This window comes from Xyrauchen texanus, chromosome 28 (assembly GCF_025860055.1).
Source record: "Xyrauchen texanus isolate HMW12.3.18 chromosome 28, RBS_HiC_50CHRs, whole genome shotgun sequence".
Classification (NCBI taxonomy): Eukaryota; Metazoa; Chordata; class Actinopteri; order Cypriniformes; family Catostomidae; genus Xyrauchen; species Xyrauchen texanus.
The window spans coordinates 9,586,739-9,602,685 of NC_068303.1; the positions used below are offsets into that span (position 1 = coordinate 9,586,739).

Sequence of the window (15,947 nt, forward strand, 5' to 3'; positions counted from 1 at the left end):
ACAAAACAATAACAAAACAATTCTTTAGTATCTTAATTTTATCTAAAAACAATTTTTTTAAATCAGTTTAAATTATCTGATTACGAAAAGTTTTGGACCCTTTTTAAACCTGTATTGAACCACCTGAGATGGATCTTAATACCAAATGTAAACAGGGTGTAAATGTACTGATCCTTTGTGTTTATCTATACCTATGGATATCTGTTATGTGTTTATCTATAATTTATTCACTGCCGGTGTATAGATTGAAAATCTGTTATTAAAGGTGTTATTATAGAGAACAGATATAGAAACATGCATATACTGTATAAAATGGGAGCAAAAGCAAAAGGAAGCAAAAATGTACATGTTCTGCATTTGTCAAAACATTTTGTCAGTTTTTAATGCAAATGTTTTAACATCCAGTGATAAGGAAATATTGTTCTAATGGAAGCATAAGAGCAGGCAGCATTATTCACAAACTGGAAGTATATGGAAGAGTAATGAACACACTGAACTCATTCCAACACTCCCCACACATCTCTTTACATCCTCCCTCCTCTACCTCTGCTCAGACCATCGATTAAAGGGATAGTTCAACCAATAATTAAAATTCTGTCATTATTTACTCACCCACTTGTCGTTACAAACCCGTATGACTTTCTTCGGTGGAACATAAAAGGATATGTTTTGCAGAATTACATCCTCATTCACAATATACCTGCAGTGAGGCTGTATATTTGTGTTCCACAGACAGAAAGCCATTCAGGTTTGGAACAACATGAGAGTAAGAAATTATGACAGAATTTTCATTTTTGAGTGAACCATGCCTTTAAATGTAGGAGCAAGGAAAGCTACAACCGGTTATGTGTGATACTGCTATACTACACGCCTGGGATGGAAAGGCACAAGCACGCCATCATGTCACATTCTCTCTTCGTGCAGCTCTCATTCTGCCTTACAAAATGGACGCAAAGACAGACTTCAGTTTTAAGATGTTATTTTCTGTGATTATGCTGTAATTGTGTTGATGGCTTTATTTTTAGTGCAAGTTTCTGCTTGGTGAACATGCCCGCACACTTTAATCCCCTGTTGACACAAGCTCCAGTGCAGACAGGGCTGAGATTAACAGAGAGAGAGAGAAAGAGAAAGAAAGAGGGAGAGAGAGGGGGGGTGGAGAGAGAGGGAGAGAGAGGGAGAGAGGGGGAGAGAGGGGGAGGGAGAGGGAGAGAGAGAGAGAGAGAGAGAGAGAGAGAGAGAGAGAGAGAGAGAGAGAGAGAGAGAGCATTGAATGACCAGAGAGGATCATAGCACGTCCCCTCCCCCTCACAGACATCAGTAAAATCTTCTGTATGATTATATATTTGAGAAGAAAAAAAAAGATATTTCATTGCACACAGTTGCAGAAATATACACATTTCTGAGAACACAACAAAAACATGTCCTATTCGGTGCCAAAGCAAATCTTCTTATAATTGAATAATAGTGAAATATATGATTTACATGTCTTATATTATAATATGCAAATATTCATACATTGTGTTTATAGTCCCACAGTGACCATATTCCTGACCCTAAACCTAATCCTAATCATAACCTTAACTCTTATACTAGTCCTGTAAAATAATTCACAATTTTAATGGACAAATATTGTAAAAAAAAAAAAACTGAAATTGTTAAACCTTACTATATAGGGTGAAAAAATATATTTAACACAACAATACATTTAATTTTACAGTATAATATTGTTAAATAAACGTGACAAGTTATGTTAACAAGACATGTACATATACTTTTAAGGTAAACTATTGTTAAAATTACGGTGAAAAAATTATAACTGGGTATTCCCAGAAGTCCATAAGTGACCCATTATTTTGATTATATTTCATTGAAATATTTGTTTCATCTTATATTTCATATCAGTTATGTACATATGGGGTTATTTTGTCACATTTGATTTAATTTAGTTCATGTTTCTTGCATTATTTTAGTGTCTCATGAGTTACCCTGATGCTATTTTGGTTTGTGTGAGTGACACTGTGCACTGTCTATACATATTTATTGGCCATTGGACTTGGAAGGGCCACTCTTGATGAAATGTAAGTCAAATTGTGGCACTATGGTAGTTAAAATACATTTCAAATTATTTCAATAATAAACGGCAGTGAACTGTAAAACATGCAGGCACAAAAATTACATCCAGTAATGTCTGAAACATGGTCACAGTTATTTTATTATTTTTCTGGTGAAATTCCATCAACCACAGCTGCTAGTTTTTACCGTAAATGTAACAGGGTTTTATTTGCAGTGTAACCCTACAAATAACGCTCATGCTATTCCAGCACATGCTAATCTTGAGATAGTTTCGCAGAACAACGTGCATGAATTCAATAAGTACATTGTACCAGATGCTTTAATTTGAACCCAAGTATATAGTAGTTAAAGACACCTAATATAAAGTGTGAACTTATCTTCATATTTCTTCCAAAATTGTGTGACTTACTTGTTTTAAAGGGATGTCACCATTACATAAAGGAGAAGGAGAGATCACAGGAGTTTAGGAGAGACCACAGGAGTTTAGGCAACCGTTTGAGCCATAGCATTCATTTCAGCACCAATCAACTGGACAGCTCCTTCTGAGCTGTCAGCACACTGCACTGTATACCACCTCTGCTTTTAGCCACTTCCCTCCAGCTGAATCATACAACAGCCCAGATTTTTTAAATGTACAGTTTCTGAGAAAAAGATCATTTAAATATGAATGTCCTGCAGTGAAATGGAATTATGTGTGTTTGTGCATGTATGTGTGTGTCTTCTGAACTTTGCCTTAAGGAATAGCAATGCATCGTACTCTGTCAGAGGCCATTAGTGCAATTTCACTTGATAGGAAATCGTTGTAAAGTTGCACTGCAGAGGCACCCAGGGAAAGCTTGGAAGATCAAAGGCCAGGTCTGTCATGCTCCTCTAGGCTGAAGTAAACTTAAGTGCAAGTTTGAGCAGTAAATGTTTTCCTCAACTGAAAACATCAGGACAAATTCACTAAACAGTCACTTTTGCAGGTGGTATTTCAGCAAATAAATCCTGTGCTTATTCACGTAATCATCTGTGAACCAGGCACTATCTGTTCTAGAATAGTGATGCATCATGCGTATTTAAATTAAGTAATTGTCATTCTTTTCAGATCAAACATGCCTCCTTTCTATTTAAGGTAAGGCTTATTATAGGTTGTGACAATTATCTTTGCGCTATTACAGCACACAGAAAGCAGGCGGTAAATTGAATTCTGTTTAAAAGAAGTACACTTGTGTACATTTTCTAGTGAGCATCATAGCAGTAATTCATCAATGATGATCAAGTTACAGAGAAGAGCATATATATTCAGATGCGCTGTGTAATTGAGTGCACTTTCTACATTTTAAAGAGTCAATTTAGGTCTATATTGAGCAATGCTGTACAGTCCTAGTAAAGTATGCCATATACTGGTAGTCTGCTGAATTTCAGAACAACATAGTACTGTTCAGCACAGATTTTTGTGTTCTGCATGGATACCTAATTTGTTTTGTGAATTGTGTGCTTGAACAATGCAGACAGTTGATGCAAATAAACAACACTATCAGCAAGTGTAAATTCATTCTTAGTGAATGTACAGTTAAATTAATCTGCATTTTTCAAAGTAATGAAAATGAATTGGTAGCAGACTAAAGTATTCATTTAATTTGTGCTCTTTGTATACAGTATGTCTATTTTGATTACTGAATTTAAGGGGTCATGACACAAGGAATCAAATTTCCCTTGATATTTTGACATATAAGAAGTCCTTCTACTATAAAAACAAACTGTAGTTTCAAAACTCAAAACATTCTCCTCGCTGCAAAAACAGCATTTGTTGGGACCAAGCTGCCAAAACGACTCATTCTCAACTTCCTCCACATTGTGATGTCACACTGTGGTAGACATTTACATCTGACTACCTTCACAACAACCCCTACTTTACCTCATCAGTTCTGTAGCCTGCCTAGTAATATTTACCAGTGAAATGGCAAGGTGAGAGCAGGTCAGTCAAGAGTAGAGAGCCAATCATAACAGAGGGAATTTACTGTCAAGTCTTAAAGGAGAGGTAGCAATAAAACCAAAGTTTCTGACAGATGGTCAGAATGAGGGTGGAAAAATAATCATGTTTTACAAATAAATAACTTTTGAGCAAAAGAAAATACTTATAATATAAGTGAACCTCAAGGAACATATTCAAATAATAATTAAATATGTCATGTCATGAGCCCTTTAAAAAATTTTACTTTAAAAAAAAAAAAGAATAATAAAGTTTAATATTTTAAATCCCAAATCCTACAAAGCAGGATAAAGAGGGAGAGGCTCGGATCTACACATATTAGGCCAACAGCTGGCACAGCTACCCTAAATCCTCCCATGTCAAAATCGTCAATCTTGATTAATGCATTTTATTGCATTAAGGTTAAAGCACCATTATAATTTTTTTGGGATGGGCAAAGCTGTACAGTATGAGCATTTGTTGTTTGTTTTTTGTATTGGTAAATTAGCAAAGCATTTCTATATGAGCAAGACATGTTATCATTTTAAGTACAAGCATATATTAATGCCATCTGGATGATTGCAGATTTTGGAAATGGAACAAGACTGTGATTATGGATTGTCTGTGAACTGCTATAGAATTGTAATTTCTGTCCTCCAATTAAAGCATTTATTAGTGTACAATTTTATATATTGTTCTCTCAATCTCTGGTACTCTGCAAAAGTGCTCAGAGCTTACAGATTTAGCTCAGTATCTTTTTACGACGCTTCTGATTGAATTTTTCTGAAAATAATTCTCTGCTGTTACTGGGACTTTCTAAATCTGGCTTTCTTCCATCTTAGGTGTCGCAGTCCCAAGAGCCTCCCATCACAACTGGATCTACTCAGGCTTTGACTTACCTCTTTCTCATTCTCTAACATTTCTCAAGCTTCACATTCTTCTTTCTACCTACCATCATTTGGGACTGCTATCTATCAATTCCTGTTGAATTGTCTATGGTTACGATGTCCGAGATGTTGGCTGGCTGGTTTTACATTAGTGTATGCAGCACCTCCCAAATGCACCTGGCACTGTTCATCTTGTACAAAGTCTAGATCTTACTACATTCCTACTTATGTCTTTAAACTTGTTCCTCCCATTGAACGGCTTGTTCAGGAGCTGTATTACTCTCTGCAAGTATACTATATGTCAGGGCTTTCGACTACAGTCCTGGAGAACCAATGTCCTGCCGGTTTAGCCAGGTACAGGATCATTAAAATACATTAACATATTGATAAGATTATTCTAGATTTGATCATTCTAATATAGGGTATTCATTTATGGTATGTGCCTTTCAGCTGATCATCATGATTCGTGTTTTATGAAGGCACTAACTATGCAGCTGTGCTGTGTCACGTGTTTGAATGTAACATCATGCATTAAAGGTCCCCTGACATGAAATTTTCACTTTCTGAGGTTTTGTAACATTAATATTAGTTCCCCTAGCCTGTATATGGTCTCCTCGTGTCTAGAAATTTAAGTCGGTGTAAACCGAGTTTTGGCTATCTTTCTCTGCCTGTGAGAAAATGAGATCTCAGACGGGCTGATCTTGAATCTCCCCTGTATGACGTCATACGGGGGAAAGGTTACCTCCCCCTTCTCTGCTTTGCCCGCCCAGAGAATTCGAGCTAGGAAGTACGAACGCGCACGATTTTAGTTTATCCTCGAGAGATATCATGGCGTGTGACCGATCGAAGCACAAAAGTTGCTCAAGAATTGAATGCACAAATGATCACAGAAGTCTTATTTTACTTCCTTCATCCAATCCCCAGAAGGATCAATGGATAAATTTCATTTACTCTGGGAATGCACCGACACAACACACCAAATCTTTGTATGTCTGCGCCAAACATTTCACAGACGACTGTTTTCACAACATGGGTCAGTTCAGAGCTGGGCATGCTGAACGTCTGAAACTGAAGTCTGGATCAGTACCAACTCTCTTTGGCTCACCTACAAACCTCAGACAAGTAAGTCAACTAATTATATATAATTGTGTTGCTTTACTATTTATGGTTACCTAGCTTGTTACACGTAGAATGTGGCTGTAACATTAGCTATGCAGGTAACAGCCGAGTTACTGTCGCTAATGTAAAGGTAGATAGCATCAGGTATATGTGTGAATACACACACTGTAACGCAAGTGTTGTACACTTCTTTGTTATTTGGATATCCGTTCTCCTGTTGGTGATATGTTTACAAAATTACAGACGTTTCAGATCTCTGCGTACTAGAACATCTAATGTTAGGCACAAAAAAAAACAGTTTTTTCCCCATGCTATCTGCACACACTTGGCTAATGAAGCTCATTCTGATTCTGATTCAAACTGAAACGCCTGCGTGTCTAAGTGCCATTGCAATATATCCAATGTAAACATGCATGGTACCATTGCCGCAAGCTGGTCAAGACCACACCCACACTACACCTTGCCCCGCCTTTCTCCTCCTCATTAGCATTTAAAACTACAGACACCGAAACGGCACGTCTGAAGGAAAGCTCATTATGGGTTGGCTTGTAGTGGCTATAATTCTGTACCAAGGCTGAATTTTGTAAAAGAGATTTCAGATACAGTACTAGGGACCACTAAGGCCTATATCAAAGCCTACAAAAAGAAGCATGTCAGGGGACCTTTAAGGTTTTGATGACAAAATCAGACATCTCCTGTTATGTAGCCAGGAGTTTCAGTCTAGAAACTTAGTTAAGATTAAAATAGCAGACACAATAATGATGTTTGAACAGCAATATACACAGAGGTTAGCTAGAAAGCTAGTGGTGGCCAGCAGTTCCCCTAAAAAAAAGAGCTATTTCATTAGCCATGTTCTTGTTTAGAAAGGACAAAAATGACACAAACGTGAAGTTGCAGACAGTGAGATTTATTGTGCTGATTGTGTACACTTTTAAAGTTTGCGAGTTTAAGAAATGTGCATGCTCCTTGACGTGGAAAAAACCACACCTCGTGCAATGTCGTCATACTTTAAATCAATGCTATTGGTTTGCGAGATGCTGGCCCCGCCTTAATGTAATGACTGACAGTTGGAGAGGTGAGCATGTTAATTCAATCAGCTTGAAATGCATTTTCAAATCCACATTGAATTTTTCTACATTCATCCTGAGGCATTAATGAAAATGCAATTTCAGATCGTTTTAATTGTGTGTTAATGCATTTAAGGAAAATTACATTTAAAAATGTAATTTTGCTCCAATTTTTGCACGGATATATTAAACATATCAATTCAGTTTGGGTAATACATTTTAATTTTGCCAGTCATAATGCATTCAAATGAATGCTTAATTTAAATGTTAAAACTATGGTAAGAAATAGCAAATGTAAATTACATTATTGAATTAGAATTTTGCACCAAATGTTGCACATATGTATGTAAAATGTTAATTCAAATAGAGAAATACATCGCCATTTTGCATATTACATTGCAAATTGAATTATGCCAGCCATGTGCTTCCATACTTCTAATTACCGGGTTTGGCTATTTCAGCTACACCCATTACTAAAACCCAGCATTCAATTTCCTTAGACAAACATTTTCAGTATAATGAGGTATACCAAAGAGCACAGTGACTTCTAACTTGGCACTGTCATTTGATGCCAATCGATGCTGCTAAGAAGCCACGCAGCACCACTAGTTTCTTTAACCAGTGCGTTTAGAATGAGATCTGAAGATCTGAAGTCTACAAGGCCATGATTTTTAAAAACTCCCACTATTTATACAGACATATTACATTCATTTTAGCTTGGTGAACATGGAAGTATCAGTACATGCACAATTCATGATGCTCACTGACTGAAATGTGACAGGTTTGGAACTGGTATAGAGTAAGACATGGGTTCAGAGTTTGAACACTTGAGGTTGTAGTTTTGATAAGATTGAAGGTGATTTAGGGGACATACCTGTGCATGTCTCCTCATAGGTAGGGTTTGGGGTGTAACCCCCGGAGTAGCCCACTTGGGTGGAGTAGACCCCTTTTTGCTTCCAGAACTTCCGCTCTGCACCCCAAAAACAGCCCATGCCTATGTAAAAACAATAAATATTCCTTATTTCCTAATATTATGGCTCATATTTTATCCAATTTTCTGGAAAAGCCCAAAATGGTGACAAAGCACCATATATCTGTTTTGCTTAGATTCTGAGATCATCATGACAACAAAATCCTATAAATATATTTTCTTGTGAATTAAACAGTTTTTTATGATGCAGAGATGTAGCATCTGAATAAGATCCCAGTCTCTCTTGACCTACAGCCAGTAAGTGTGTGTGTACATACTGAGCTATAGTTAGGGGACAAAACTGTACCCAAAAGTGAGCCAAGTCTGACAAAATCTGCTTTTGGGGATATAAAAGTAAAAAAAAAAAAAAACATTAATTTTAGGGTTAGGATTACTGTTTGTCTATAGTAATTATAATCAACAATAGAAGTCTAGTGTATGTCCTCATTCAAATAGCTAAGTAAACTTCTGTGAGTGTGTATATGTGTGTGTGATCAGCTGGTATCTCCCCTAGCTCCTTACCACTGGTGTTAAATAACCCCCTAAAAGTCAAAGCTTCGTATTTAGCAATGAATGTACAGTGCCATAAAACTAAAGACTCCTCCATCACAGATTTACTCAGCTCCAATAAAAACATATCAACCACTATGAAACTAGCACCCAATGTAAGCATTTATTACCAAACAATACTTTTCCTCCTATAACAGTAAAAATAAATTAGAGGGTAACTAGTATATTGTTATCTACCACAATGTCCCATGGGTGGAGAGTAATTCACTTGCTCCAAAAAATACGTACTCGACAGTCAGCTTGACCAGATTTCACTGATTTACAAGCTGCCATGAAGAAGTGAGCATAAGGTGTGTGGTGGAGAATCTAGTATATAGAGCTCAATTACACTAGCCCAGGGAGACCCCCAAATACAAAGTCTATAAAATGACGCTTATATGCAAAGACTATAAGACTATAATAAAAGACTATTAATGCAAAAAACTATACGATCATGCGTTTGGATAGGGTAGTGTCAAAGGAATGTTTTTTGAAACCAACATCAAGATTTTAGGTTAAAATGTTTAATGTATAAGGGAAAGTGTATTGTATCTTATTTATTGTAACTGGTCACCATTTATTTTATGTTTTTCACAATTTTTAATCATCTTTTGCCTTCACGAGTTCATTTTAAATGGTCCTGTGGTGCATGTAAAAAAATATATATATTCTATGTAGTCTTTCAATAAATATGAATCAAGCTAAAATATGCATGAATAATAATATAAAATAAAAAGCAAAATGCTGATTACAATATTTATTTTACAACATTTTATGTGCAGTATAGCATGTCACACTGCATGAAATGTCTTGCTACTTCCCAAAAGTATTTCCATGTCAACATCCCAAATGTCCTTTGATGATGAGGTAAGGAAAAAAGGGACAATTTTGTGGAGTTAAAGATAAGTTCCCCTTCACTGCTATTAGTGAGGGGTTTGTGATTTGAAAAACTGCACGCATATTTTAATATTATTATTATTTGTATAGAGGACCCTGTGATAAAACAGCCATTTAATTTCTCTCTGCCATGATGAATTACATAGTTTTCTGACTAAATAAAGAAAAAAGAGAGGTTGAACAAATGCATTTATTAAAGAGATCCTAATCAGACTTCTACAATTAATCGACACACCATTCCCCTTTTTCCAGTTTTGGTTTTGCACATCATGGAGTTTATTTTTTGTTTGGTTGGGGGTGGACTAATTACCTCCCAATGCCAGTCATCTTAGCTAGATCTACCCCCACACCACAATGACATAATTCAGGCCCTCTCCCCCAACACATATTCACACACACACACACACACACACCTCGACAAAGCTCGGATCACTTACCAAATAGGACCATCTGCAATCCCTCTGGGAATGGTGGCACTGTCCTGTTACCGTTCACGTCGTGCTTGGCTGCAAGGCACAAGGGAAACAATGGAGAAAATGCCCTTATAAATCAACACAATGTCAACAGGATTTCATAATGTGCACTTCCATGGGCAAGAGACTACACATCACTGTAGGGAAGAAACTCCCAGTGGGATAGCAGTGGTGTTCTTCTGCAACTCATTAACTGCAACCCATAAGTTTTGGATTGATTCCGTTATCTTCTCATTTAGGATTATCAGGAAAAGGAACAGACGGGAAAAGGATACAGGGAAGGTCAGAGGATAAATTCATACACAACGCCTTTGTCCTAAAGCTGACAAATACTCGATTCACTGGCATTATATAAGGCCTGTCTAAATGTAATATTGCTAACTAAGACGCCTTCATCTTGTTGGTTTTTGAAGGCAAGATAGATGTTTCTTGCCCTGCCCATCATATCTCGAAAACCTGTATGTGCTGCTTGGTGGTTCGTTGAAAGAATAAAAATGGCTTCTGAAGGAGAGGTTGATAGAAGTGAATTCATTCACAAATTAGGGCTGCACGATTATGAAAAATCATAACTGATGATTATTTCCCATGATAATATAATTTAGATGAATTTGGATTAATAAGAATTTACATTAAAATACTTAAGTTGGCTGGATCAACTGCATGCTGTATTCTTTATTAGGTCTTCACATTTAAAACAAGCTGAGAGCTGTGTTCCTGAATTACTGTTTTAAACATCACTAAATCAAGACAATTTGAAGCCTCTTTGAAGCTTAAAAAAACAAAGCTGTCTTTCACATTTTGAATCAATTATAGAAAGAAAGTGAGCGACAGACTTGTCTGTGATTGGTTACAATGCTCAAACTAATTTTTTAAAGACCTACATGGACTGCTACAATTGACACTTTTATTTGATTATTTGTTTGATTAATTGTGCAGCCCAACCATAACTATTTCAACTTCCCTGCTGAAAAAAAAAAAGCTTAAACCAGCCTAAGCTGTTTTGCTGGTCTTAGCTGGTCTCCCAGTCTATTCTGTTGGCTGGTTTTATGGGTTTTGTGCACTTTCAGCTGGTCAGACTAGAGAAAAACACTTGCCGTTTAATCATTGACTTACTGGGTACTGGCAGCAAGGCAGCTGCCTTATATTTTGGACAGCCAAGGTCGAATGATGTTCGACTTGCTTACTAATTCCTACACGTTGTCCAGCAGCCGGAATCCATCCAATCAATCGACGTGCAATTTTTTTTTTAAAGAGGGGGAAGGGAATGACACCTGGCCGGATTATTGTATGTGAATGCTATTTTTTTTTACGTGCGACATGGATACAGATGGGCAGAGGTGTAGGAAGACCGTGGCCTAGGTTAGAATAAATTTAGGGTACTGAGTTCAACATCTGGGTGCAGCCATGCCGTTCCTTCTCAATGAACATTTGAATATGTTCCCATGACAATACAGCCAGAATGACAGTGAACCTACATACCTGCCGTAAAGCAGTTCACTGTAATTTAGTACTAAAAGGCTAAATTATTTCAGAATTACACTGTAACATCTGCAAAGTGGCGATTAAACCACTTTGCAATGTGAGAAAAGCTTCAAAGCTCGGTGCCCAGAAAGCACAGTCCATTATGCTCCACAGAATCATGCTTGTAGAACAATGAAAAATGGGGTAATTATGATTTGTTCCGCTAAAGAAATGTCCTTTGTTGACTCTATTCTCTGTCTAATATTCTAATATATATATATATACACACACACACCGATCAGCCACAACATTAAAACAACCTGCCTAATATTGTGTAGGTCCTCCTCATGCTGTCAAAACAGTGCCAACTTGAATCTCAGAAAAGCATTCTGAGATGTTATTCTTCTCACCACAATTGTACAGAGCGGTTATCTGAGTTACTGTAGACTTTATCAGTTGGTGACAGGCTGGTTTGAGTATTTCTGCAACTGCTGATCTCCTGAGATTTTCACACACAACAGTCACTAGAATTTACTCTGAATGTTGCCAAAAATAAAAAAATATCCAGTAAGTGGCATTCTATGGACGGAAATGTCTTGTTGATGACATTTCCTTCCATAGACCATGGTCAACATGAATGGCCAGACTGGTTTCGAAGTCGAAGTCTACGGTAACTCAGAAAACCACTCTGTACAATTGTACAACTCTAATATTTCATATTCATATCTTCCTTTATTTGCAGCAGTATAACATGTTAACAATAAAACATGTTTGCATCCAAGGTCAGGGGTGTGCTTCACAAAGGGCTTCCTGAAACTCAGCTGTGTTAAATGGAATTGGTGGCAAAACAGAGTAAAAATCTACTTTTGGCACAGTAAACCTCTCCAGTTTCACATTGAAATGGCACTCAAAACAACACTGTGAATAGACAAGCTTTCTGTGGAGGCCAGTGCTCTAATCAAATCTGTGTAAGTGGACTGAGGAGAAGCATTAAAACAGACTTCATTAAATCACATTTACATTCTGACTGCCAGTGCTGATCTGTCTGAGCATTTCGCCATTCGACACTCTCTTACAGGGTATTTTACTATGTGAAGTATAGGTCTTTGTTTGTGTATTCTTCTTTTGGCACATACAAAGTTACTCTCATGTGTGAATAACCCATATACCAATGTGAATATTGGGGGCACTTTATGTCTATAGTGGATATGTTCATGTAGTGCATGTACATTTTTTTCAATAGTATGGGAAACATGATGCAGTATGCAACAATAAACATAACAAAAAGTACTATGCAACAAATTTTTATTTTTTTTTATCTGTCATGATGTTGTTCCAATCCCATATGACTTTTTTTCTTGCACGGAAGAATACAAAAATAAATTAATCTTCCGGTCAGTCTTTTCAATAAAATGGCAGTTGATAGGGGCTCACTTTAAAGCTTAAAAAGGAACCAAAAGTACAGTGGCTCGTGTGTTCAAGCAAAAAAACTGCATTGTTTTTAGCACTAAAAAGTTGTTCCATATATGAAATGAAAGATTTTCATTTCTGGGTGAAACCATTCCTTGTGGAACAATTACAAACATTTCACCACTAGGCCTTCCTCACCGTGCTATGGTTTTTTATATCTACCCACTCTTAATGAGATGGCGTCTCTTAACATGATCACATAATAATAATGTACCTTATACTCAAATAAACAAAAAATGGACTATTACAAGACAAGTTAGTAAACAAGAATCACAGATCCCTATGCTACATCGTTGTCATATTACCTCGATCCGTTGCATGATTACATTTACATTAAAATGTATGCATTTGGCAGGTGCTTTTATCCAAAGCAACTTGCAATGCATTCAAGGTACACATTTTTTATTATTGTTATTATTATTAATTTATCAGTCTATGTGTTCCTTGGCGTTGCTAGCGCCATGCTCTACAAGTTGAGCTGCAGGAACGGACATTATTGTATACTGCACATTTTGGAAAATATGGTAGGTCACCTATGTATTTCATGCATGCAGAAAATCGGCATACTGTGCACAGTATACAAACTATACAAACTGTCTTTTAAATAAAGTAGGTAATATGCCATTCAGAACATACCCCTTACATTCCTCAAGCCTGGACTGCTGTGCATAGAGATGGGGTGTGTGGCAAGGAGGAGGGCGGGGCCAGGCCGTGATGATGCACGCCCTGCCCCTAATCGGGCTAATCAAGCCCACGAGAGGGATAAAGGCAGCCGGAGGAGGCAGTTTGGGAGAGAGAGAGCTACACACAGCTGCCATGTATGCGTTTGTGTTTATGTCTATTTGTTTAATTAAATATTACTTTGATGCTTCATCTGGTTCTCGCCTCTTCCTTTCCCCTTCACCCTGTTACAGGGTGATATAGTGTTATCAATCTGCAGTGCGTCACGCTAAGAAAAGTAGCTCACAAAAGCCTTACAATAAGGAACAGTTGAGCGGTGGATCGTGGTTGGACTTTTGCCTTTCAACGTGAGAAAAGTAACCAGGCCACTGCTCACGCTGAGTTAGAGAGCATTCTATTACCCTCTCACCATGCCCCTGCTTTCTAATGGTCAGCACTCACCTAAGCTATATTTCAAAGCTATAGTCTATGGTTACGCCTCAACCCATTCCATCATGTTCAATCCAAAGCACTCAGCTCTGGCTCTCTGTGTTACCTCAGAATGTAGATGTTTAAATTGAAAGAATCTTTGAAGCTTGTCTCTTGGATAAATCATTGAGTGTTTTTTGAAATGCAAATGGAATAGTGGTGACAGTGATGTGGTACATATGTGTTATAGGGTGCTTTCACACTAAGACTTTTGAAACGGAACGTTGTTCATTTGACGTCTAAGTTTAGTTAGTTTGGTTGATGTTATATTTGTTTTAGATTGTCTAAGCTGGTCTCCCAGCCTGGACAAGCAGGTGCTCAACTGGTTTAACTGGGAAAATAGCTCAAAAGTGGCCAAAACCCATCTAAAACTAGCCAGACAAATTGGGAGACCAGTCAAAACCAGCAAACCGGCTTGTTTTAGGCTGGATTCAGTTCAGTTTGGAAGGGTTTTCTGAACTTGAGTGAGCACCAGCAAATTGCTCGTGTCCACTTAAAAACTCAATACATCCAAAATCGCAGAGATGTTTTGAAATTTAAAGAATTGAAAACTTTTCATACTTCCGGTCACATTTGAAGTAGTATAATACATTTTTCACTGCTGCTTGTGTGTGAATGAACATGTTTTAGAGAGCAGCTTGCATCTTTGTATCTGTTGCAATGCATCCGTGGGAAACGAGACTGATCACACTGTGAATTCAGCAAACAGTAGATTAAAAGTTTTGCTGATGAAATCGGTCTGTGATTGCCTAAATTCGAATCATTGCCCCTAGTGGCTGAAGCTGGAAGTGTTGTTGAAAGGATGGGCATGTGTGAGCTTGGTGAAATGTCCACAGAGTGGCACCAAAAGAAGTTGTATATGCCTCTACCACCATTCTTTTCTCTGTATTCTGAATATTAACACTCTTTTATAAACCTATCTTTGCAGTAGTATCAGTGTCATCATAAATTACAATAACAGTGTAATCTGTGCATATAATGGCCGTGTATAGCATGTTAGCACATTAGCGTCATGAACTCAGAATCTAAATAAAACAAATGAAACACTTTCTACTGCATATATAATACTTTAAAACATCATCGAGTAGTTAAAACCGCTTCTTTTACTGACCATGATTTTAATGAATTCTACTAATAGTGTGAGGCATAAAGTCATTGATAACATATTTTTATGTCACATAAGTTTGAGGTTTTAAATGCTGACCAGTGACCGGTGTTTGAATGTTCACAAACAGTATACCATCAGGTGTTTAGAACTTCTTTTTACCACTGAATGAAGAAGAATTCTCCGGGAGTGTAATGGGCCTTAATCCAAACATGAGTGTCAGTGGAGTAAAAGTAGAATTTTAGAGTGAAAATACAACTTCTTGCACTTTCCATTTATGTGAACATAATTACTTCATGATTCCTACAGGACCAGAACCCGTGCCTCTAGCAGTGCTAGAGGGAAATGTGTTCACACTTGAATGGAAACAAAAATGTCTGATGGGAGATGGCGCTCATGAGTAAATCAGCTGAATGGGGTTCATTTTAGGGAAGAAACATTCCAAATTGCCATATAATCATGTTGGAGAAACTAACGCAGCTGCTATTATAAGTGTTTACAAGGGACGAAGCGACTGCAGAATGACAGGGAAACCGGCGCAAAGCCCTCTGTGTTCCACTAGCTGTTCCTTCACTACGGTTGGTAAAAAAGATCAACTATACCAAGGCCTTTTCTCTGCCATGGCTAATGCCCACCTACCATATCTCTCCACTTTTATTATCTTAACGAGGAGCCGGTAATTGCCGCCTTTCTGGAACAACAGAAGTATATTCATTAATGGTCGGACACCCCCCACAGTCAGATAAACAATCTAAATGTAAATGTCAGCAGGC

General features: G+C 37.4%; 1 protein-coding gene across 2 annotated transcripts in view; it reads right to left on the reverse strand.

Annotated features, from left to right (window-relative positions):
• The window catches only part of msraa (methionine sulfoxide reductase Aa), an 82,594-nt gene that overhangs the window by 27,294 nt on the left and 39,353 nt on the right, over positions 1–15,947 (reverse strand). For both annotated transcript variants that reach the window (XM_052095215.1, XM_052095216.1), the window contains exons 2-3: positions 9,954–10,022; positions 7,975–8,094 (exon numbers count right to left, since the gene is read on the reverse strand). In XM_052095215.1, the coding sequence (XP_051951175.1) occupies positions 7,975–8,094; positions 9,954–10,022 (189 nt within the window). The remainder of the gene's footprint in view (positions 1–7,974; positions 8,095–9,953; positions 10,023–15,947) is intronic.